Genomic DNA, 24,211 nt, shown 5'->3' with positions numbered 1-24,211 from the left:
CATGGCTGGAACATCAGGGATGACCCTGGTGGTTCAAAACCTGGCAGGTTTTCTGAACGCCAAGGCGGATTAACTCATCTGCCGGTGCCTGGTAGAGCACGAATGGTATCTTCACTTAGAGGTGATGCAAGGTCTCTTTCAGCTGTGGGGAGAGCCTTGGTTAGATTTGTTTGCCACTGAAGAGAACGCGCAATGTCCGCAATTCTGCGCCTTGGAATTTCCAAGGCAGCGCTCGCTCTGCAACGCTTTTCGTCGCGAGTGGAACTGCGGCTTCCTGTACAGTTTTCCGCCTGTACCACTTCAGCCCCAAGTGCTGAAGAATATCAAGCACCCGGGCCCAAGTTATTCTTCTGGCTCCGGACTGGGCACAAAGAGTCTGGTACCCAGAGCTCCTGAGCATGGCCATCGATCTTCCACTCAGACTGCCTGTTCAGGAGGATCTTCTTTAGCAGCAGCAGGGGAGGGTTCTTACCCCGAACCCGTCCAGCCTCCACCTCCTTGCGTGGAGATTGAGCGGTGACAGTTCACAGCTTTTGACCTTCCACCCGATGTCTGTAATATCATCTTGGCAGACAGGCTTCCTTCCACTAAAACAGTATACGCCTATCGATGGAATACGTTTGTGGCATGGTGCACGGCAAAGGCTGTTGATCCCCTTTCTGCCCCTCTTTCAGAGGTCCTTTTGTATATACTTTCTTTGGCCCAGCAGGGCTCTGCCCTGGGCAATCTTAAGGGCTGTCTTGCTGCCATCTCTGCTTTCCTTCGAGATACCAGATCAGCCATCTTTGTTCGAGTCCCCTATTGTAAATAGGTTCTTTAAGGGCATTACTCAGCTCTTTCCTCCATTTCCCTTCGTAATGACCCAGTGGGACTTGAACCTTGTCTTATCTTATGTGCGCTCCCTTCGAGCCTTTGCCCAACTGTCCTTTCAGGCTCCTCACTCTGAACTCGGCTTTCCCTGTTGCCATCAACTCTGCTTGCAGGGTGAGTGAGTTTCAAGCTCTTTCTTCTAAGGCCTCTTTCTTCTCTGTGCATCCGGATAAAGTGGTGCTTAGGACGAGACCCTCATTCCTTCCAAAAATGGTTCCACCTTTTCACATTGGACAAACCATTACTTTGCCCACCTATTTCCCACCTCTGCACCCTTCCAAGGAGGAGGAGAGACTCCACCGTCTAGACCCTAAACATGCACTGTCCTTCTACGTTGACCGCATGAAACATTTCCAGGTGGATGATCAACTCTTCGTTGGCTACGTGGGTGCCAAGAAAGGCCAGTTTGTTCAAAAGTGTACCATCTCTAGATGGGTTGTCCTTTGGATAAAAATCTGTTGTGCTTTGGCTAAAAAGGAACCTCCTTGGAAAGTCGTGTCAGAACTGACATCAGCGTGCAGAGGCGGCATCTAAATAGACATTGCGAACACACATAGTCATCCCGGCGAACACGACGCCGGAGACGGATGCAGAGTCAACTGACGCCACCTACCGACACGCAGGGGTACTGCTAAGAAAAATTCCACAGATCCAGTCTGACACCTTGGGGTAATTCTAAGATAAGGAATCTATAACTAACATATGTCATACATCATTACCTAAGGTAAGTAACTTGTTCATTCAGCTCCCTGAAAAGGGTGCCTTCAGCAAAATAGGTAAACCCTGGAAATTATATAGGAAACCAGGAAGTATTACTATTTTTTCTAAAGTCACCCTACCCATTACCATTATGTTACTTACAGGATCAGTTTTACATTGCTTATACACACACAAAATAGGCTAAATAATTAGATACCCTTCAAATGGTATTACCATATGTACGTCCTTATGCTGTCTGGCATCTCAGACATACCCATGATCACAATAGGATGTGAATTTCAATATAAGTGATTTGATTGGCTTATACAGTGGGGCCCTCCTGCTTGTGTGCTGTTATTGTATGATAAATAAAAATTCAGTGCTAAATCTAGTGCTAAAATTCCATAGCAGAATTACCATTATTTACACCCAGGCCCAGATTTTCAAACCTGGCACACAAAGCAGCGCAGCACCCAAAGTTGCTGCGCCCGTTGCATGATTAGGAGAGAGCAGGAAAGCGCTGCATCTACAGAGGTATGGTAATTTTATGCTCTCCCCATGGCTGTCACAGAATCATGCTACCTAGTGCCAGGCACACACTTGCACTATATTGCGTATGTGTCTGCGCGAGTCTAGCATAGGTTTTATTCTGGATAGGCACCCTTCCAGTACAAGACACTATGCTTAGGTTAACTGTTAAACTTTTCCTGTTTTGTGTGTGTGTGTGCTGTACAGTGCAGCACACATTTAAAGTGATAAAAGTTTGGAAAAATAAAAGCCATTTATTCTTTTAACGCCTGCTTTCAAGTGGCATTAATTTTTGGCGCAAAACCCTTTCTACTGTTATTAGTAGATAGAGTTTTGTGTAAAAACCATGGGTGGTTCCACAGCATTGAACTCCCCCTTGACATAGAGTAATGCAAAGCTCTGCTTCGCTTTTCCTTACAAACCAACACAAATATAAATTTGCGTTGGTTTGTAGATCCTCAAAAGGATTTTGTACTGGGTCTGCGTTATAAAAGTAACGCAAACACGATGCAAAAACGTTGTAAATCCGGCCACCAGTGTAGCATTGGGTGCTAATAGTGGAAAATATAAACAAACGATTTTCGCGCCCATTTTCCACCTGTTGTAATGCATTCTACACATCATCTTTACCATCAGCTAGAGCCTGGTAGTGATGCAGAGTACACAATCCCAGCAAGTTTACACTTCTTGCATTAATGGTGCCAGTGTAAAAAAAATGCAGCCATTTGCATTTTATTGTTTAGCTGTGAACGAGGATAAATACTGTTCTGTGAGGCCTTGATAATGATCAAATCCATTAAAAAAAGTGTTTATTCATTGGTAAACACATCAATTCTGCCCTCACGCAGAAGCCTTATAAACTGTCACAATGATAAGCAAAAAATCTGTCATTTTCGGTACTACTTAACCATGTATACTCTTTTCCTTTTCAGATTGTTGAGTTTGACAAACTTTCAGTTCTGTTGGCTAATGAGAACTCAAGGTTCCACGCACTCGCCTTTGCAGCTGAAAAATGAAGTAGATTTCCCTTAGGAACATTTCTGCCTGACCCCAAAGAAAATTCTGCATAAAATATCCCGAAAAACGTACGGACGTAAAGATAAAACTGGGTGGCCGATGCAGGGTCCACAAAATGGACTGGATGTTTTTCCACGTTTGGCCTTTGTGACTGAGAGTGAATGTGTAACTATATATATATAAGTATATATATTTTTTTATTGCAATATGATGCCTTGTGATTGATGGTTTTGAGTGGCGGACACCTGGTGCGGCTGATCTTCTGGGGGGAAATCGTTTTTGAAGGATTCGGTATATATATATATATATACATGCTATCTTTATTTAAAGAAACTCAATATGCTGAGATCACTGAATTTGAATGTGTTATAATGAATATATTTTTGAATAACGGAAACTTCATTTGTAGAAATATTTTTAAAGATTAATAAAGTATTTAAATAACACGTGATGTTTGATTTCTAGTTTATGAGTTTCGTTTCAGTGCATTTTGAATTTTAAAAAAAGCGAATGATGGTAAGTCGTAATTCACCATTATATTAGTGGATTTTTATGCTTAGGTCAGTACATTTTTCTCTCCTTGGTCTTTCATTCTTTTCATATTCCCAAAACCATAAACGGACCGCAATTCATGAGAGTACATTGAGACTGCCACACAATTAGAGCAACTGAGGTGTATGTTCAAAGTTATCCAATCTGTTTTTTGCACCAGGATAGTAAGAGTCCATTCTGGTGAAAAGCACTCAGGAATATATGAACTTAGCATTATACAATTTCATAGTGCACTGCATTGATGCAGAGAATTCAGAGTAAATACAGAAAGGTCAAGTTACTTACCTTCTATAACACTCTCTCTGGTAGTAACTCTATTTAGCCGCAGAGATTTCACCTTTTGAATAGTCCCCAGGGGTCAGACTGTTTCTGGAAACTTTTCAGCAGTACTTCTGGGCACCAGTAGGTGGCATTGTGCGGCTTCACACCAACGCCTTTCCGCTTCAGAAATGACGCATGAAGCCTATATAGGTGCCACTCCTGCACGCTAATGTCCGTTCCTTTCAAGACGGTCCAAGCCCCCAGACGCACATCCCCAAAAATAAATTGGTCTGACTAGTGTGCATTTTTCCAGACTTGGGATCTTATTAATGGATAGAGTCGAACCACAGAAGAGGGAGGTTGGGAGGGTGGGTAAGGAATCTGCAGCTATATAGTGTATATATCAGATAGAGCGTTACTGAAGGTAAGTGTGAGGAAATGGGGTGTAATATATGGTGTGGTTGTGCAAACTCAGTGTAATACACCTACCAGCCCGTTTAGGACTAGTAGGTTTCTTTTATCAAGCCTTTAGCTCAACTGTGGGTAGCTGTGGCTCTGAGCAATCAGACTAACACAAAGGAACAAGTGTAAAACCTTTAACAGGTACCAAAACAATTGAAGACGAAATGCACCAGACACTCAAGAAATCTGACACCCATTTATAAAAATAGACTATTTTTATGTATTTTTAGACTCCAAAACGAAAGAGAGCCACCAGAGGGTTCCGGATGTACGAAATCCCCAAGGCATAGTAAATATGCACTTTTCAGTTAACCGTGAACGAGCATTGGCAAATTCAAATCATTTGGAACAGAAACTTTTTCAAGAAAAACTTGGGTAAGTATCAATGTGGGTATTTTAAGCCACCTTAGGTGACCATCGTTAGCAGGGAGCCAGTCAGGAGGATCAGCAAGGACCTCAGAAACAGTTACCTCCGAGGAAGACGCAACCTTCAGTCAGATCCAGGCGCTTTTATCTCCTTGCAATAGACTCCTATGCAAGTGGTCCTGATGCAAGGGATACAGGATGCTGAAGGCTGCTCCAGGATGCTGTGGATGCGATTCTGTCTTCCTGTGGCTACTCCTTAGTCCACGACAATAAAAGCTGTCTCAGGAGCAGACTCCATGTGCAAGCGTGAATGGACTCTTGGGATTTAGGGCAACAAAGGGGAACCTTTGTAAAAGTTCCACACTGCAAAAAGTTACAATAATTTTGACTTGGGATTCAAGTCTGGATTAATGTAACGAGTTGTTTGATACCTTAATGTATCAACTTTAGTGGTCCTCGTCAGGCGCTAGCATGGCTGCTCTGGCAGCATGCATCTCTGCACTCGCCAATTGGTCTACTAGCCTTTTCAACAGTAAAAAAGACAATTGGGAGTGTTTACTGTTGGAACATGAAAAACACATTTTCCACTTCGGAATATACAGCACCCTGCCTTAGGGCTCACTAGGCCTACTTTAGGGGTGACTTACATATGTTAACAAGCATTGGCATAGCCAATAGGTCTCGCTTTTGGAACCTTTTAAGTATTTAGTTTTACAGCACAATATCCTTGGTGCAACAACATCAGCTGTTGCATAGCTAAACTTTGTACCTTATAAGTGTTTAGCCATGCAACAGTTAATGTTGTTGCACCAAGGTCCCAAAAGCGAGACCTATTGGCAAAGCCATTGCTTGTTTAAAGAAGGGACTCCTACCACTTTCATTTAGAATCAAACCTATTGCTTGTCTGGACAGAAAAAAAAACCACACAAAATGATTAACATTAGGGTTTAGGTGATTTTAACTGTGAATAAACACTGGCAGCTAGAAGAAAACGCTCAATACAGCCATTAGCACCCAGTCCAATCAAGGCCCACAAACATCCTAGGCTGCTCTCCAAGCATGAAAAAGTAGATTTTTTTTCATTGGGCATCCAGAGCTCGTGGGCAAAACAAAACCCCTAAAATGCAGTCTGCATTTCATTCCCGACCTCGGAAGGGTAAAGTATAAAACACATAAAAGGCAAGACAGGCGGTCTTCACAGCAAGTGGCTTGTTTGTAAACAATCCCTCGATTGGCACCAGCGAACCCGCTGCCAGTTGTACTGAACCGGGCGACACCATGCAAGATAAATCAATTAGCTTGTTAATTTCTCCCCTCTCATTTATTTCTCTCTGCACTGTTTTTGTCGTAATTGACTACGATTATGTTAATTACTAACTCCGGCATAATTACTGTATTCATTGTAACTGAGCACACTCTGTGTACCCAAAGCAGAGATGGCATTTGTTGGGCATACAAGCCGTCGCGAGGTGCCGCCAGGAGAACTGGCAGCTACGCCGTGAGAAAATGGAAGGGCATGCGAGATTTCATGCACAGGTAGTTGGAAAGCAGCGGTTCATTAAGGATATTAATTTTCTGATAACTACACATTTAGGCATGACACACTGGGGCTGGAACTGCAGGATTTGGCAATTACTGGCGTGTGACAGTTTCAAATGCTAAGTGAATCACTTAAACAGCAGCATTCACAATTTGAGAAGAGATAACTGCTTCCTAACTGCCTAAGACTACAATTTTCACATGACAAAAAAAAAAGGGCCATTCAGACGCCTTCAAAAATTTGACAGGTCAAGACAGAAGTTTGAAACAAAAGCACCTTAGAACCATCATCTCTCCTCTTTACTTGTCAGATAAACTTTGCTGGTGTCTTTGCTGAAATGGCATCGGCGTACCAGCTGCCACAAGGTGATTTTTCATGTCTTGTCAAAGAAATCATTTATTCTATTTGCTCGGCATTAACATGTCACATTTATTGATCCAGCCCTTTCTGCAGCCACAGCAGGGCACTGTGCTCTTATGCCTAAGGTGGCTTTGATGCCCCGATGACATTTCAGACCGAATAATGCACATACTAAATGGATTTAATGCAGAAATGTGTTTGTCCTCCTAAGCTGCGGCCGCCGCCTGTAAGGAGTCAGCAGTAGACAAACACACGTGCGGATTCCATAGCCAATCAGCAATGGAAGTTTTACAAGGCTCACTAGGATTGGTAGTGGTTCCGGCAAATGCTCCAATCCTAGGTTACCTTACAAATTAACACTCCTAGACAACTCAGTCAATGTGTTTAACCGTGGACAGAGTGTTATGCGCCCCGGAAGTGCTACATATAAGGACAAATTACATTTGTTAAAAGATTAGCAGCTGGGTGCGGACATGCAGCTGCATTCACTGCCGGTCCTTGTAAGTATGGTTTAGGTGATTGTTGATGATGCTTCAAATTTGACTGTTTTGTAAGTGCTGTAAAATTAACGGGATGGTGCTTTGATAATTTGTTTTAAAAGACAGGTCACGCCTCTTCAAGGGCTGAGAAGATTTGATGTGTCGGTAAATTGTCTCGTAAATGACAGTTTTCTATCGCTCAGGTGGTTATCTTTATGGAGACCATCTGCCGTGTAGGCAAATTCTTGACACTGATTAAAATTAAGGACAAGCATTGGCCACGCGGCAGTAAAAGTAACGCCGCGCGGCCGTATAAGCGAAAGTCATTGCGATCACTCTGAAAGCGAAAGTGATCGCGATGACGTGCTAAAGCACACTAGGGATGCGTGCGCAGCAGCGGGGGGAGGGGCATGGTGCTGAAGGCTGGCGCAGGAAAGGCAGATGGCTGGGCGAGAAGGGAGGGAGGAATGCGGGGGAACAGCTGTGCGCGTGCACACCATCGTGCACTGGAGCTTGTAGCTAGCACAAAAATGTGGGTAGCACTTTCTAAACCCACCTAATAAATGTCTCGCCAGACCAGTGCATGCGCTGGGTCAGGCGAGACCTAAAAAGGAAGAACTTGGCTTTGCCATTACCCTAAATGGCAAAGTCGGTTTAGCAGTTTAAAAATTGCGCTTCCAGTCTGGGGGGGAGGGGCTTCGGGGGGGGTCAGACTCGAAGCCATGTTTTACCTTTGTCACACCCAGGGTGGCACAATTAGTGCTGCAGTCCCTGGAGTACACTCTAATGTACAGGCCATGGGTACCACATACTGTGGACTTAAAAAAGGTAGTTAGATCATGCCAGTTGGGTACAGGTCAATCGAACATACATACTTTAAGGTTAGAACACAGGCACAGAGGTCTGGTTAGCAGGCTTCAGTGCAATATCAGTCAGAAAACCAGCAGCATCAGTCCAAAACTTTAGGGGTGATAATAGAAAAAGAGGCATTTTCTTACTGTAAGTAACTTGTTTTTCTGATAGTGACTTCTAACTGCAGATTCTTCACTTTAAAATAAATACCAAAGCAGTTGCTATTTTCAGGTGGGTTTGTGGGTTGACTCAAACCATACAAACCTTCAGGACAGAGAAGGAAAAATGCCCCTCCCGGTGAATCAGTCTCTCCTGACAATAGTGCTTTGTGAATATATGGAGGAATGCTCACGTAGCTGCCTGGCAGATGTCCGAAACAGGCGCTCTACATGCTTGCACAGTGGTAGCAGCTTTGGCCCTGGTAGAATGAGCTTGCAGTCCTTCCACATGCTGCTTCTTGGGCAGTGCATAGCTGATCTTAATTCAGAGCATAATCCAGCATGAGATGGGTCTCTTCTGCACAGCCTTGCCTTTTTTTTTTGCTCCAGAAAACAACATAAAGAACTGAGGGAGATATGTACAAGGAAGTGGCGGAGCGTTTCATTAGCCTCCTTGGCTTAACGACACATTGCACCACTTTTGAAATGCAAGGCTGCAACATATTTACAAGAATGTGGTGTAGCCTTGCATTTACCCCTGCGATGGCGCTATGTTTAGCAACTTAGCGAAAAGCAGGCACCCTTGAACCAGAGGGCGAGGGTTTCTGCGTGCAGGGGAGGATTGTTTATGTGTAGGAAGGTGTCCCTTCCTGCACATAAACAATCCTAAAATACCATTCTGTCACTTTCATATGTGCTGCTTCAAGCAGCACACATGAAAGTGACAAAATGGCATTTTTTTAAAGGTTTGTTTATGTACAGGAAGGCACACCTTCCTGTACATAAACAAACCATGGCATTTTGCTTTTTCCATGTGTGCTGCACAAGGCAGGACACATGGAAAAAGCAAAAACAAGGAGAAATAATGCCTTTCTCCTCGTTTCGCCAACTTAAGACCAGGGTTTTCCTGGTCTTAATTTTGGCACTGCCTCCTATGTACGCCACCCTTGCACATAGGGGGCAGCGTCAAATACAATGGGTGTTGCTGTGGAACGCCCACCCCAACACCCACTGCACGCCCCTTTCACGCTAACCATAGCATGAAAGGGGGTCTTATGTACAAGGCAGCGTTAATCCACGTTAAGTGGCTTAACGCTGCCTTGTTCATAAGGCGCAGCCCCTATCGCCACCATAACGTTGGTAAAAGTGGCATTGTGGTGGTGATAGGGGCTTGTACATATGCCTCCGATTGTCTACCCGGTGTTCTTTGATATGATCAATATAAAAACTGAGAGCCTTCTTAGAGTTCAAACAATGGAGTCTCTCCTCCTCCTTAGTGGGTGAAGTGGAGCATAGAACACCATCAGAGGGTACATAGCCATTTGTACGTGACTTTTAGTTCGCATACCATTACAACGCAAGCATAACAACGTATGCGCTGTAACAAAGCGCAGCATTTACTACGCATGTTATTACTTCACATGAGCTGTTACAACGCATGCGTTGTAATGCGTGTATGGCTCCACCGCTTGCCTCTGAATCTGCTTCATTTAACTTTGTTTATTGCCAGTCGTGTTTTGCTGTTTTCAGTTGTTGGTGCTCCACTATCTTAACAGTTTCGTTATCCTCATAAGAAATGCTTTTTGTAGTGTACTTTTTACCCACGGCTCTGAGGTGGGATCAAGGGGTCGGGAGTTTGAGGAATATACTATGTTAAAAAGACAGCAAGTTGTTTCCATGTTCACTAATATGGAACACTTAAGGAACCCAGCAGGACTTGCAACGCATGACGGCAGTCGGTCGGAGGCCAGTAGAGACTTCACTCGAGGAGGCAGCGATGATGGCAGTGGGGCGGAGGCCAGTGGAGACTTCAACCGAGGAGGCAGAGATGGATTGGTGAGCTGTGGGGCCTTGAGCGGCGCGGCTGGAGAAATAGGGGAGAGGTGCTGGTGCAAGGGCAAGGGACAAGGGACGTGCACAGAGGAGAGAGAGATAAGAGGGGCTGTGTATTTTTAAAGGGTTTTTGTTTGAGGAGTAGTGTGTTTTGGTTTAGGGTAATGTTGTGGGTCGGGGGGTCGTGCAGGGTAGTGTTTGTGTATAGGGACAGGAGTGGGGGATGGGGAGGGTCGTGCAGGGGTTAGTATTTTATGGATTAGGGTAGTGTTGTGGTGTTTGTGTAGTGTAGGGTAGTGTCGGGGGGGTCTTGCAGGGTAGTGTTTCAGTGTAGGGAGCGGACTGGGGGTAGGGGCAGGGTCATGCTTGGGGTAGTTTTTAGGGTAGTGTTGTAGTGTTTGTGTAGGGTAGTGTTTTAGGGTTTAGGGTAGTGTTGTGGGATCGTGTAGGGTAGTGTTTCAGTGTAGGTGACAGACTGGGGATAGGATCGCGCTGGGGTAGTGTTGTAGTGTTTGTGTAGTGTAGGGTAGTGTTTTAGAGTTTAGGGTAGTGTTGTGGGGTCGTGTAGGGTAGTGTTTCAGTGTAGCGGACGGACTGAGGGTAGGGTCGTGTTGGGGGTAGTCTTTTAGGGTTTAGGGTAGTGTTGTAGTGTTTGTGTAGTGTAGGGTAGTGTTTTAGGGTTTAGGGTAGTGTCAGGGGGTTGTGTAGGGTAGTGTTTCAGTGTAGGGGATGGACTGGGGGTAGGGGTAGGGTCCTGCTGGGGGTAGTGCTTTAGGGTTTAGGGTAGTGTTGTAGTGTTTGTGTAGTGTAGGGTAGTGTCAGGGGGTTGTGTAGGGTAGTGTTTCAGTGTAGGGGATGGACTGGGGGTAGAGGTGGGGTCGTGCTGCGGGTACTGTTTTAGAGTTTAGGGTAGTGTTTTGGTGTTTGTGTAGTGTAGGGTGGTGTTTTAGGGTTTAGGGTAGTGTCGGGGGGTTGTGTAGGGTAGTGTTTCAGTGTAGCGTACGGACTGGGGGTAGGGGTAGGGTCGTACTGGGGGTAGTGTTTTAGGGTTTAGGGTGGTGTTGTGGTGTTAGTGTAGTGTAGGGTAGTGTTTTAGGGTTTAGGGTAGTGTCGGGGGTCGTGCAGGGTAGTGTTTCAGTGTAGGGAGCAGACTGGGGGTAGGGGCAGGGTCGTGCTTGGGTTATTGTTTTAGGGTTTTGGGTAGTGTTGTAGTGTCTGTGTACTGTAGGGTAGTGTTTTAGGGTTTAGGGTAGTGTTGGGGGTCATGCAGGGTAGGGTTTGAGTGTAGGGACTGGAATGGGGAAGGGGGAGGGTTGTGTAGGGGGTAGTGTTTTAGGGTTTAGGATAGTGTAGTGTTGTGTAGTGTAGGGTAGTGTTTTAGGGTAGTGTGGAGTGTGTGTTATGTAGGGTAGTGTACATGGATGTAGAAATTAGCGTAGTGTTGGGGGGTTAATTTTTAACACAAATGTGTTGTACATCTATGCGGGGAATTGAGAGCCGTTGTAAAGACATTTTGTATGCATTTTAAAGCAAATGCGAAGTAATGGTATTCGTTATGGAATAATGCGCTGTAACGGTACTTGCGAACTAAAAACAATGTTGTAAAAGTATGCGTTGTTTTAGTTTGCGAAGTATCGTCATATATTCCCAGCAGAGTGATATTTCTGCCAACGTGGAAGTGCGGGACAAAGAGTTTGAACTCGCTCACACACCACCTAGAGATGGTGATGAGGAAGACTGTCTTGAGAGTGAGGAGCTGCAAGGAACAGCTGTGTAGCGGCTCAACTGGAGTGCACATTAGAAATGTGAGGACCAAATTAAGGTCCTACTGTGGTATGAGAAAGGGGGAGGGAGGAAACAAAAGTTCTAAACCTTTCAAGAAGTGCATACCAACTGGAGACTGAAACAAAAAGGGCTTGAACTGGCAACTGCAAAAAGGCCCAAAAAAACAAAAGGTACTGCTTAATAGTGCCCAGGGAAGGCCTTGTCCAGCTAAGGACAAAACAAACATAAAAATATCAACTTTGGGTGGAGGGTGTCGGTCTGCTAAGCACTGCACCCATGCTACAAATTTGTCCCAACATCAGGCGTATGCAGTATTAGTCGAGCCACACCGCTCTACCAAGATGACGTCAAGCACCTTCAGAGGAAGGTCAAGAGTATTCAGCTATCGCCGCTCAGCCTCCAAGCAAGAAGTTGGAGAGTGTGAAGGCCAGCATGAAGAACCCTGCCCTTTTGTTACAACCGTAGGTCCTCCTGGAGTGGCAGCCTCATTGTAGTATAGATGCTCAAGCCTAGGTATTCAAGATAAAATACTGTCCGTGCCCAGTCTGGGGTCATTAGGATGACTTTGGCCCAGTCAGTTCTTATCTTCTTGAGAGCTCAGGGCAGGAGTGGTATCGACGGGAAGACATACAGGAGTCCTGAGTTCCACTCACGGTGGAACCCGTTTCAGAGGGAGATGACTTGAAAACTCCAGCGCTCAGAAGTGCTGACATTGCACGTTCCTACTGGTGGCAAACGGGTTTAGAAAGTGGCTCTTAGGGGCCACCCGGGTTACTTACAACCACTTGCTATGCCTTCCCAAGTAATGAAGAGTCAGTCAGACAGTAGAGAATACAAACATACGTTTATTAGCAATATTCTGCAGAGGAGTCCAATCTGACCTGCACCCTAAGATGTCTGCTGAGGGACTGACCCACCCCCCCCCCATCAGTCTACAACACGTAATAATTCTTTCCCAGAGCCTCCAACCACGCCCACAGTGGAAAGTTACCGGCCTGGGCCGAACATGAACAAAGAGGGCACAGAGGGATGAGCTACCACCTGCCAAATGGGTACATGCTATCAGCAATTCAAGGTTACCGTGCTGAGCCTCAGCGTCTCCTAACGTGGGAGCAGAACTACACACTCGGATAGGTATTCGAGGGCAGAACGGCCTATTCATTAGTAAGTTGAGAAACAGCCTTGAACAGAAGAGAAAATAAAAACGAAATACAGTGTTCTGCTCAGGCAAGCAATACGAGTAATGAGGCCTAGTTCAGGCACAGTCTAAGCAGCCTAATAGGGATTACGAAATACAAAATGGAGTCGCACTCGCTAACTGAAGCCTGCACATTACGGGGATAACTCAGTGGGTTGCATAACGTGAATACAAATGGTGTCTATTTAGCCACACACTGCTGACCTAATATAGCATGAAACAAGTGCATTGCGGGAATGGGATTTTCAAATCTAACACAGGTCGAGCCAAGGTTCTCCCGATTATTAGAAGAGATGTTGCATCACCTCTGGGTGTGAATGCCACTCCTGATCTGCTACGTGCTGACGTTTGAGCTTATCCATATTCAATGATTCTCCCAGGTAGCTTACTGTCAAGAATTCCTGTCATACGAGGGGAGGAAAACGGTAACCAGCGAAAACGGACTACATCTCCCAGGATGCTTAGCGGTTGAGAGGTTATGTAAACAGGAGAGCTGTTACATAACTCAAGGGAAACACGCCCTTATGTAAACAGGAGAGCTGTTACATAACTCAAGGGAAACACGCCCTTATGTAAACAGGAGAGCTGTTACATAACTCAAGGGAAACACGCCCTTATGTAAACAGGAGAGCTGTTACATAACTCAAGGGAAACACGCCCTTATGTAAACAGGAGAGCTGTTACATAACTCAAGGAAAACACGCCCTATAAAGGGAGGAACCGGGAGGTACAAGGCTGTCGGATATTGTGTTTACACCGACGTACCTGCTTCGTGAAGAGCAGTGTTCCGGAGTGGTGCTCCAGTAAGGCAAGAACGGAGGTAGGTCGAGTCGTTACTCCCTGGGCCGTGTCTTGCCCCATCGTCACCTGTGAAGGCCCCGGAAGCTCTACCGGTCAACCATTGAGCTTCGCTTTTTGACTCGGCTGAGTCCAAGCGCAGTGGCGCTTTTGCTGGTTGGAGTCGTAACTCCCAGCCCGACCAGAGACACAGGGACTGCCAGCTGTAACGCACACCAGGAGGTGTTTGCCGCGTTACAGACTCGGAAGTCCACAGGATCGATCGAGCGGCTGCTCTCGGTTCAGTCTTCTTGCTTGTGATTGGGGTATCGGTGACGCATCACCAGGAGGTGACTCCGCGTCCCGGTGCAGTCTGAGGAAGAGGTTGAGCGGCTGCTCCCTTCAGGTAGAGACCCCGGCTGGGTGTTTCCCTGACTCCTCGATTCTCCCCAACACTCTTCGTGCCCCTCACAGCCTACCGATTGGCATTGTCGGCCATTTCATTTCTGCCCTCTGTTGGCATACGCCGGGATCGGCGTATATGCAGAGGACGGTTAGGACCATCCGTGCTGTGGGCTGGTAACGTACTTAGCCTGGAGGATTCCAGTGACTATAACTTTTGTTTGTTCTTTGTATTTTATTTGCCTTCATTAAAAGAACTAACCCTTCACAAGTGGTTGCGTCCTCATTGTCGTGTCTGTTAAACGATCCTGAGACGTTCAGGGCGTTACACTTACCACCAGGAAGATCCTTTGGTGGTCCAGCCATTTCCAGAGGCACAAGGTCTTGTTTGTATTAGTATTACAAAACGCATGATGGTGTTGTTGTCCGTGAACAACTGTACCAGACTCCTCTTGATGGATGGAAGGAAGGCTTTAAGTGCCAAGCGGATGGTCCTCTGCTGCAGAAGATTGATTTGGAGCTGGGACTCCGCCGGCGACCAGAGGCTTCTGTTCTCAAACTCTCTCCAATGGCCACCCAAACTCAGAAGAGATGCATTGGTCACCACTGTAAGCGCTGAGTGGGGAAGGGAGAGAGGTCTGCTGCTAACCCAATTGCGATCTAGTAACCAATACTGCAGGTCTTTTACAGTCTACTCCAAAATATGAACGTGGTCAGAAAGGTCCCCTTGATGTTGGGTCCACTGAGTTATCAGATCCCACTGCAAAGCCCGCGTATGCCACCTGGCATACTCGACCAGCAGGATGCTGGAGGCCATCAGTCCCAGCAGCCTCAGAGTAAATCTCACTTAAGTCCTGGACCCGCGGCTGTGTCCAGAATGGTTACAATGAGGAGCGTCTGAGAAGGTATCAGGTGTGATTTCGGCACATTGTTATTGAACCCCAAGAGTGACAGGAGGTTTGCTCTAGTCTGGAGGTGTTTGATGGCTGCCTGGGTCGAGCCCAGCTTTAATAACCAGTTGTCGAGCTAGGGGAAATCTGGCACTCCTGACCTCCGAAGACATACTGCCATCCCTTTTGTGAACACCCGCAGAGCACTGGTGACACCAAAGGGGAGCACATCAAACTCAAAATGCTCCTGTCCCACCTCAAACCGCAGGTAGCAGATGGGCCTGCAGGATAGGTATATGTAAATGGGTGCCTTGCAGGTCCAACATCACCATCCAGTCTCCAGGGTTAAAAATAGACACAACCTGCGCTAGTGTGAGCATTTTGAATTTCACCGTCTGGAGGAAGGTGTTGACAGTTTGTAGGTTTAAAATAGGGCAAAGGACTATGTCCTCTGTCAGCACCAGAGAGTAGTAGGAGTAGCACCCACATCCTACTTCTGGAAAAGTCCTCCTCTCAATAGCCCATTTGCCCAAAAAGGCTTGCAAATGCTGCCGCAAAATGTAAAAATGGTCCTTTGCCTGTTGTTGGGGGGCGGTGAAAGTGCGGCTGAGCAGAAAGAAAGGGTAGAGCATAGCCTTTCCGAACAATGTGTATGACTCACCTGCCCAATGTTATGCCCTTCCAACCTGGCAAGAATCATTTGATCCTCTCTCCTACTGGGTAGCTGAGCTCCCCTGAGCACACACTAAAGGGGTTTGGCAGGTATGGCTGCATAAAGGTATGGTGACTGGACAGCCCATTGACCTTGACCATGGCGGTAGTGGGTACCATGGCAGTGAAACGTCTGGGGGCTGTGCTGAGGATGGATTGATTAAAGGTATGGGGGCCTCTGCCGAAGCCAAAAAATGAACAGTAGGACTGATGCAGCTGGTAATGTGAGGCAGAAAAGCCCAGGTAGCATGCCATGGGCCTGCTCTCCTTGAACCACTCAAGAGTGGAGCCTGCCTAGTCCCCACACAGTTGAATCCCATCAAACGGCATGTCCATGAGGAACGAATGGACATTGCCTGAACAAACCAGTGGAGTGGTGCCAGTGACCCACCTGATGGAATCAATGGTGTCTATGCCACAACAAACTGTGAACTTGGCTGCGTCACAACCGTCCTGAATTGCCTTGGCAAGGACGGGTGTAAGACCATCACCTGGGAGAACTTGAGCCACAGAGGCAGGTCCAGACTGGCCATAGCAGGCATCGGGCGTTTCCCCGGGAGGCTGGAAGAGTGGGGGCTGGTTTTGAACCGGTGGGGGCTGGTTTTGTTACTGGGGGCTGGTTTTGCTGCAGTGCTGCAATATTGGCCCCAGGTTTCAAAAGCAGCAGTCCTTGGGGCCGCTTTAGATACGCAGCAGTGCTTTACACTTCCGCCCTCACCAACCCCATCCCCCGGGGCTGGTCTGATAAAATTGCCAGGGCTGATTTGTGTTCTCAGTTCGGCCTGATTTGTGTTCTCAGTCCAGCCCTGCCCAGAGGGCATGAGAATAGCACCCCAGCAGGCAGTTGGCACTCACTGACTTGATCGCTAAGCTTGTGGATAAAAAGACTCTGTAGCTGAACGTCTCCAACCATTTCAACTCCCTATTGGGAGGAGTAGTCGGAAAGGTGTTGGGATTGGTTTTGCATGCAGACGTCTGCACCAACAGGATTTCAGGTGAGAAGTGCAGGGATAAAAATAGAGGGTTGCCCAGAAGTGGGCAGTGTCATCGTGCAATTTGGTGGTTGACTGGGGGGCCAGAGCTAGGTTTGGCCCATGACCCCAACAATTTGTCCATAAGACCCTTGTTAAATAATAAGAGGGGCTCAGTAGATGTCTGCCCTGGCTAAAGAACCTCTGTAAATACTTTGGTCTTGAACTCCAAGGTGAGGAGCTGGAGGTCAAGGACTTCGGCTGCCATACGCATAACCATGATGGATGTAAGAAGCACTCTCCTCAGTGGCAGGGCAGGAGTGTGAACTCAGAGGAGGTATCAAGGCCACTAGCCTCCTGCAGTTCATCATACCAATTTTCCTCATAATTCAGTCTCTTCACTCGCATCGTAATTGTTATCGGAATCCATGCCGAACAAGGAATGCCGAGTGGGCTGTGGATATTGTGAACAAATGCAAAAAGAACAATTGATGAACAGAATGCAGAACAATGTCATATATTCACCCCATTACAGAGACTTGGGCCTAAATCCATCGGGGCAGATTTATGTGGGACTTGCGCCCCTTTTACGCCGCCGTTGCATTACTTTTGTGACGCAGCGGCGGCGTAAACCCTGCGCCATGTTGCGCCCCATTTACATCGTGACGCATCTATGGAGATGCGTCATGGTGTAAAGCCCTGCGCCACATGAAACCTGCGTCAGGTTTCATGTGGGCGTTGCTACTCAGGGGGGGCGTTCCGTCACAGGAACGCCCCTGAAAAGTGACTCAGTGAAATCTATAAGATTTCACTGAGTCACTTTCCCAACGCTGATGCGTCAAAACCTTACGCCGGCAGATGCGTCACGTATCTGCTTGTCCTTGCGCCACGATGCGCCTTATTGTAAATGTGGCGCATCTACGGTGGCGCAAGGGCAAACTTGCGTGACACATCTTCCCTGGCGCATCCATGCTGATTTGCAGGGATGCGCCAGGGAACATAAATCTGCCCCATCGTTTTTATGCTCACCATGCCATTCCAGTTTGGACCCAGCCATATGCAAATCAGTCTTGACCCTGCGCCCAATGGGAACAGTCCAGCACCGAACTGCCAGGCCCTCCCTGGACTGGAAACAAGCATCCTAGGACCGGTTTTGGGCTTTCAGCTGACTGGGGGTGGATGTATGATTTATTCAGCATTTCATCCATCATTTGTTTGCGTAGCACTTTTCACCCTAAGTGGGATGGGTATGCCCTGACCTGGGTCCCTTGCTCACTGTGCCACTGGATTCAAGCTAGCCTGGCTGATGAAGGGTAATACCCAGAAACGGTCCCAGGATGGTTGTTTCCGGTCCTGGAAGGACCTGGCTTGGCAGTTCGGTCTGGACTGTTCCCATGAGGCACAGGGTCAAGACTGATTTGCATATGGCTGGGTCTAAACTGGGGTGGCATGGTGAGCAAAAGAAAGATGGATTTAACCCAGATCTCTTGACTGGGGGTGAATGTATGATTTATTCAGCATTCCGTCCATCATTTTTTTGCGTAGCGCTTTTCGCCCTAAGTGGGATGGGTATGCCCAGACGTGGGTCCCTTTCTCGCTGTCGCACTGGATTCAAGCTAGCCTGGCTGATGAAGGGTAATACCCAGAAACTGGTCCCAGGATGCTTGTTTCTGGTCCAGGATGGACCTGGCTTGGCAGTTCGGTCTGGACTGTTCCCATGAGGCACAGGGTCAAAACTGATTTGCATATGGCTGGGTCTGAACTGGGGTGGCATAGTGAGCAAAAGAAAGATGGATTTAACCCAGATCTCTTGAGTGGGGGTGAATGTATGATTTATTCAGCATTCCGTCCACCATTTGTTTGCGTGGATGATGTGAAGGCAGATAAACTGGATGAAATTAAGCCTCAATAGCAGCCGGGTGTAATTTCAGTGGGGATCAAACCGGTGCCGACTTGACATCAAATAGAATAATAGGCTCCTTTTCTGGAGTTACCTGCGTTGGCATTGGTGTTGATGCACCAGGAGCTAGTTGGACAGTGGTGCCAGAGGTGGAGTTGAGAGTGGAGTCGGTGGCGGCCCTGTCATAGGCTCAGAAGATCCAGTTGGTGCTGAGAGTAAATCCGCAGGTGATAATCCAGGTGGAGAACCTCCTGGCTCTGTGGGACCTGCAGGCACACCAGAGGGAGTTGATATAATCCAAAGAGTTGGAGTCTGCATTTGCTAAACTTTTTAATCTGCTTAAGAGTGCCGACGTCCCCAGAAATTCTGGTTGTGCCACAACAAGTTGCGGGATGGGCTTCAAAGTCGAATTACTTCAGGAGTGAGATTGAGATGTATGGTGCCACCCCTGCACCATCTCAGGAGAATGTGAGTGGCAGGAAGGGGCTGACTCACACTTAGATTTCTTGGGTTTTTGTCTTTGACTTACCCGAAGATTTGCTCCAAGATGAAGACCGACCCCTGGAATGACTCTGGAGACTTCTGGATCTCGCCTGAGACCACATTTTTCACATGAGCCAGTCTCGCCTTGGAGTCTTCCGGTGCTCGGCGATGTAGAGTTTTGCTTTACAGTCTCACATGGACTTCAAGGTTCATCGACGCACAGTCACTATATGCTTTAGAGTTGTGGCTAGACCCCAGTCACCACAGGCAAATTTGCTGAGAATCTGTCATTGACATTTGTTTGCAACAGTTGTTACAGGGCTAGAGATCTGTAATTTTGGGAGGTGACATGTCTCTTGCACACTGTAAAATATATTTTTTATTGAGGTAATGGTCTCAAACCGATTTGCTTCTGATGGAATGGAAAGGACAAAACTGATGTTAGCGCACAGGAATGGCACCTATTTAGGCTCTAGACATCTTTTCCGCAGCAGAATGGTGTTGAGCTGCACAGCGTCTCCTAGCTGAAATGCATGTACTTTTTCACAGCCTCACAAATAATGTTCTTGTCCTTTGGCCCACTTATCATATGGGGTATCCTGACATCAACACATTCAACCTATAGAGAGGCAACTACATTGGCTTTCTGTACATCAAAGGCTAATTTTCAAAGCTTTGACAATTGTTTGTCAGGCAATTTTTCAACAGTCCCCAAATGTTATAGCTACTCAATTAAATTGGTATAAGTCTCATCTGATAGAGACATCTAGCCGCAGATTCCTTACCTGTGAACTTCCAGGTGTCAGGCTGGATCCGGAAGAGTTTTCTTAGCGGTACCTCTGCGCGCCGGTAGGTGGCATTGTTCGACTCCGCGTCACGTGGTTGGCATCGTCTTTGTCATGATGTCCGTGTTGTCGATATAACCACCACTCCGGCATGCTGACGTCAGTTCTTTTCTTTCCACGTCAGCCAGTGCTGATCTGTTGAAGAGAGCTACCCCCTGTCATTTTTTGACAGACTTTTTGCGACTTTTTGTCAACTTCTTTTGGTGTGCCTGCCCTCTATGCTGCTTACCATCAAAACAGCCTTCTTATTGGCAATAACATCTACCAGGAGGATGAGCAAATTGCAGACACTGTTATCACAGCCTCCTTACCTGACAGTCTTCCTGTATAAAGTGGTGCTCCGCATAAGGCCATCTTTTCTCCCTAAGGTGGTGACACCCCTTCACATGGGACAGTCGGTTACTCTTCCCACCTTCTATGCACCACCGCACCCTTACAAGGAAGAGGAGCGTCTCCATCATCTGGACCCAAAAAGGGCGTTATTGTTCTATCTCAATCGAACCAAAGAGTTTCGGGTGGATGACCAACTCTTTATAGGGTACGTATGTGCAAAGACCAAAAGAGGACTATATCCCGCTGGGTCATCCTCTGTATCAAAATTTGCTACACCTTAAAGAAGAAAGATACCCTGAAGGGCTTAGGGCCCATTCGACCAGGGCAAAATGGCCACCATGTCTCTCTAGCGTGGTGTCACAGTTTCTCATATCTGCCAAGCAGCCATTTAGGCATTGCTGCACACGTTTGCCTGACACTACTGCCTGGATTCCCAGGTTTGCAGAGAAGGTCTGTTTGTCGCTCTGTTTTACAGGATTATCTGGTCTAAACCTTTCCGCAGTCGCTGTTGGATTGTTTTTAGTGTCAGGGATGTTCCCTTTCACGGACCTAAATGTTCTTGTTTAACACACCATGGTGGGTCACTTCATGGCTCCGCGCGTCTGCCGTGGAAAGTCTTGAAAAGTACTGATGTCAGCGCACCAGAGTGGCAGTTATATTGAAGATGCGGACGTCATAACAAACACGACGATGTCAAGCAGAGTTGATCGACACCACCTACTGGCGCGCAGGGGTACAGCTAAGGAATATCTTCCGGATCCAGGCTGACGCCTGGAAGTGTAAAGGTAAGGAATCTGCGGCTACATCATGTCTCTACCAGATAAGGCATTACCGAAGGTAAGTAGCTTGTCCCTCTCAACCTAAGATCTAACAAGGAATTCCTCTTGAGGATTTATAGAACTACACCATGCACATTCGGCGACTGGTCTTTTTTAGTTGCGCTGCAAAAATGTGGAATGTTACTGTATGCGCTGAATCATGTCTTGTGTGATTTAGATAGCAATTAAAAACGTTTCTGTTTTCCAATTAATTTGACAATTAATTCAATTAAGATATATAGATATCTAAGTGCCAAGTAACCTCGGTGTACAAGCGCTTTACAAATACAATTAACTGAGTTCTGCTATAGCTCATCCAAAACCTTCAGGCTTTAAAATAAACCACTGCTGTTTTTGTTAAAATGTTTTTATTGACTGCAAAACAGGGCATAATCATGAACATATCCGCGTGCCACCAACCTGGTGTCCGCCTTCTTTTAGCATATCTCAACCAACTGTACCGGCTATCCCACATCCCGGAGGTCGGGCATCGCCGTGGACGACTGAATTAATATCCCCTGCTTCTCGAGTTTCCCTCCATCCCGCCGTTCTTGTACAGGACAGGCCCCCTGCCGGTGTCCGGGTCTAGCGTGCTCCTTCCCCCAGAACGTTGGGCACAGTCTCGCATTTTATGGCCATAAACTCCCAGCCCCCTTCCTCCCCCCACGTTTCCCCCCAACTCCCCTAGCCCACCCATCCCAACTAAACAATTGAGGTCCTAAGGCAGTCGCAGCCCCATTCGCCTCCCGCACTCAGCCGCCACTCATCCTCATCATGCGTCCCCCACACGAACCCCGCTCCCGAAAGCCTCCTCCACTGCAATCTCCGTATCCGGACCCCCATCCGGGCTCCCCGCGACAGTCTCCCGACCGCTCAGGTAATCTACGTACAATTCCCAGAAGTTTTTTGGCCGGCTACGCGGTGGTAGCAACTCACTGAACCTCTCCGCTTGGGTGCAGCAGTAGAGCACATCTCGCTTCCACTGCTCCACCGTGGGCACGGGGCCACGCATCCAGCTCATCGCAACTCGTCGCTTCGCAACAAGCATCCCCATATCCACCAGGCGTCGGGCCGCCTTTGGCACCACTCTGGAATGCCCCAATAACGCCACCGCCGGGTCCAGAGCCAGCGCTATCCCCGTCACCCCTACTATCTGGTGGAATACCGCTTCCCAGTAGCTGTATATGCCCGGGCAGTGCCACGCTAGGTGTAGGAAGTCCGCCGCCGGGTGTTTGCACCGTTCACATACAGGGTCATCACGCAGTCCATATCTATGTAAGCGCTCTGGTGTGTAGTAGTATCTGTTGAGGAACTTGAAATGGACGAGTCGGTGTCTGCCATGCAGAGAGATGCGTTTGATCCCCGTGCAGCAGTACGCCCACATAGCATCGTCGATTGTGATCCCTAAGTCCCTTTGCCAGTCCAGCCTGCTTTTTGCAAACTCGTGCACCCTATGAGATTGTGCCATACGATACAGCTTAGAGATCAGCCCGCGGGGGTTATCATTCTTAATTATGTATGTCAGTTCCGGAATCTCCGCCGGCTCCTCCATGTCACCCCCCAACAACTGTTTCCAGGCATGTCTAACTCTGTGATACTGAAAACGCTGCAGCTGCGTGCCCTCGATGCCCAAGGCCGCCACCGCCTCCCACGTTTTGACTTGGCCGTCAGCAAACATGTCACCAACGGTGTGTACACCCATCTCGTTGAGCGCTCGCCGCACTGCCTCCTCATTACAAGGGGCCAGCCACACCGCCCAAGCTATTGGCATTGCCGGCGAATATAGCTGCGCCCCCGATTCGCGTTGTAGTATACAGTTCCAGGCATGCCTAGTGGAGTTCAAGGAATCAAGGAATCCCGTGCGACGATCCGGATGCCCAAAAATGACCGCGGGGAGCGGTAGCGGCGCCGCAAATAGTGTCTCTAACTTGAGATACGGGACAGACTCACCCCCGTGGATCCAGCTATGCGCCTGAGCCCCCTGCGCCACCCGATAGTACAGCTCCATGTCGGGTGCTCCCAGGCCACCCATCTGGTAAGGTAGCGTCAGCACTCTCCAGCTGGTCCGCGCCTGCTTGCCACCCCACGCCAGCCGTAACATTGATGCCTGTAGCCGCGCGAAGAAAGCACGTGACAGCACCATGGGGATGTTCGCAAACAGAAACAGAAACCGAGGGAGCACCACCATTTTCATGATGGATATGCGCCCCAATAACGAAAGGGGCAGCTTGATCCAGGTCTCCACGTCATCCTCCAGTTTACTGATGGCCCTTCCGTAATTCTCAGACAGCACCACTTCTGAGTCCCTATGGAGCTGTATCCCCAGGTATCGGATCGGGTCCTCCGACCAGTGCAACGGGTATTCCATATCAAATGGGGTCGTGACCGGTGTCAGCGGGAACACAATCGACTTGTCCCAGTTAACCTTCAGCCCGGAGAGCGCTCCAAATTGAACAACCTCCCTTAGCACCGGGGCCAGGTTATTTTCTGGGTCCCTGACATACAGCAGGGTGTCATCTGCATACGTGGATATCGTTATCCTGTAGGTTGGAAAATTAATACCTCGTAGGCTATGGTATTCACGCATAGCGCATGCCAGCGGTTCCGCCACCAGGGCGTACAGCAGAGGCGATAGGGGGCAGCCCTGCCTTGTGCCCCTCGAGATTGCTATTGGTTCCGTGACTCGATCGCCCAAGCGTATTCTTGCCGTGGGGCCACTATACAGCACCCCTATCATTTGGAGGAAGATCGGGCCTAGCCCCATTCTAGTCAGGACCTGTCGCATGAATGGCCATTCGACAGAGTCAAAGGCCTTTTCCATGTCGAGGAAGACAGCGAGCGCGCGCACGTCAGGGCGAACATGTTGCATGACGCCAAACACTGTCCGCAAATTGTATGTGAGGTTCCTGCCGGGCATGAACCCCGCCTGCTCTGGGGCGACCAGTTCGGGAGCGAGAAGGGCCAACCGGGTGGCCAGGACCTTGGCATATAGTTTCGCATCTACGTTGAGCAGCGATAGTGGTCGATAGGAGCTGCACTCATCGGGTGGTTTTCCCGGCTTTGGAATAGCGACCAAGAGCGCCTCGCGCATGGACGGTGGCATATGTCCCTTAATGCACAT

At 47.9% G+C, this 24,211-nt stretch overlaps 1 protein-coding gene across 3 annotated transcripts in view; it reads left to right on the top strand.

Annotated features, from left to right (window-relative positions):
* The window catches only part of LOC146805541 (ATP-binding cassette sub-family C member 5-like), a 1,766,780-nt gene extending 1,763,220 nt beyond the window's left edge, over positions 1 to 3,560 (top strand). For all 3 annotated transcript variants that reach the window (XM_085622799.1, XM_085622798.1, XM_085622800.1), the window contains one exon: positions 3,030 to 3,560. In XM_085622799.1, coding sequence (XP_085478925.1) covers positions 3,030 to 3,113 — 84 coding nt within the window. In that variant the 3' untranslated portion in view covers positions 3,114 to 3,560. The remainder of the gene's footprint in view (positions 1 to 3,029) is intronic.
* The last annotated feature ends 20,651 nt before the right edge of the window (positions 3,561 to 24,211 follow it).

Source organism: Triturus cristatus, chromosome 8 (genome assembly GCF_964204655.1).
Source record: "Triturus cristatus chromosome 8, aTriCri1.1, whole genome shotgun sequence".
NCBI lineage: Eukaryota > Metazoa > Chordata > Amphibia > Caudata > Salamandridae > Triturus > Triturus cristatus.
This window is presented reverse-complemented; position numbering and strand designations above follow the sequence as displayed.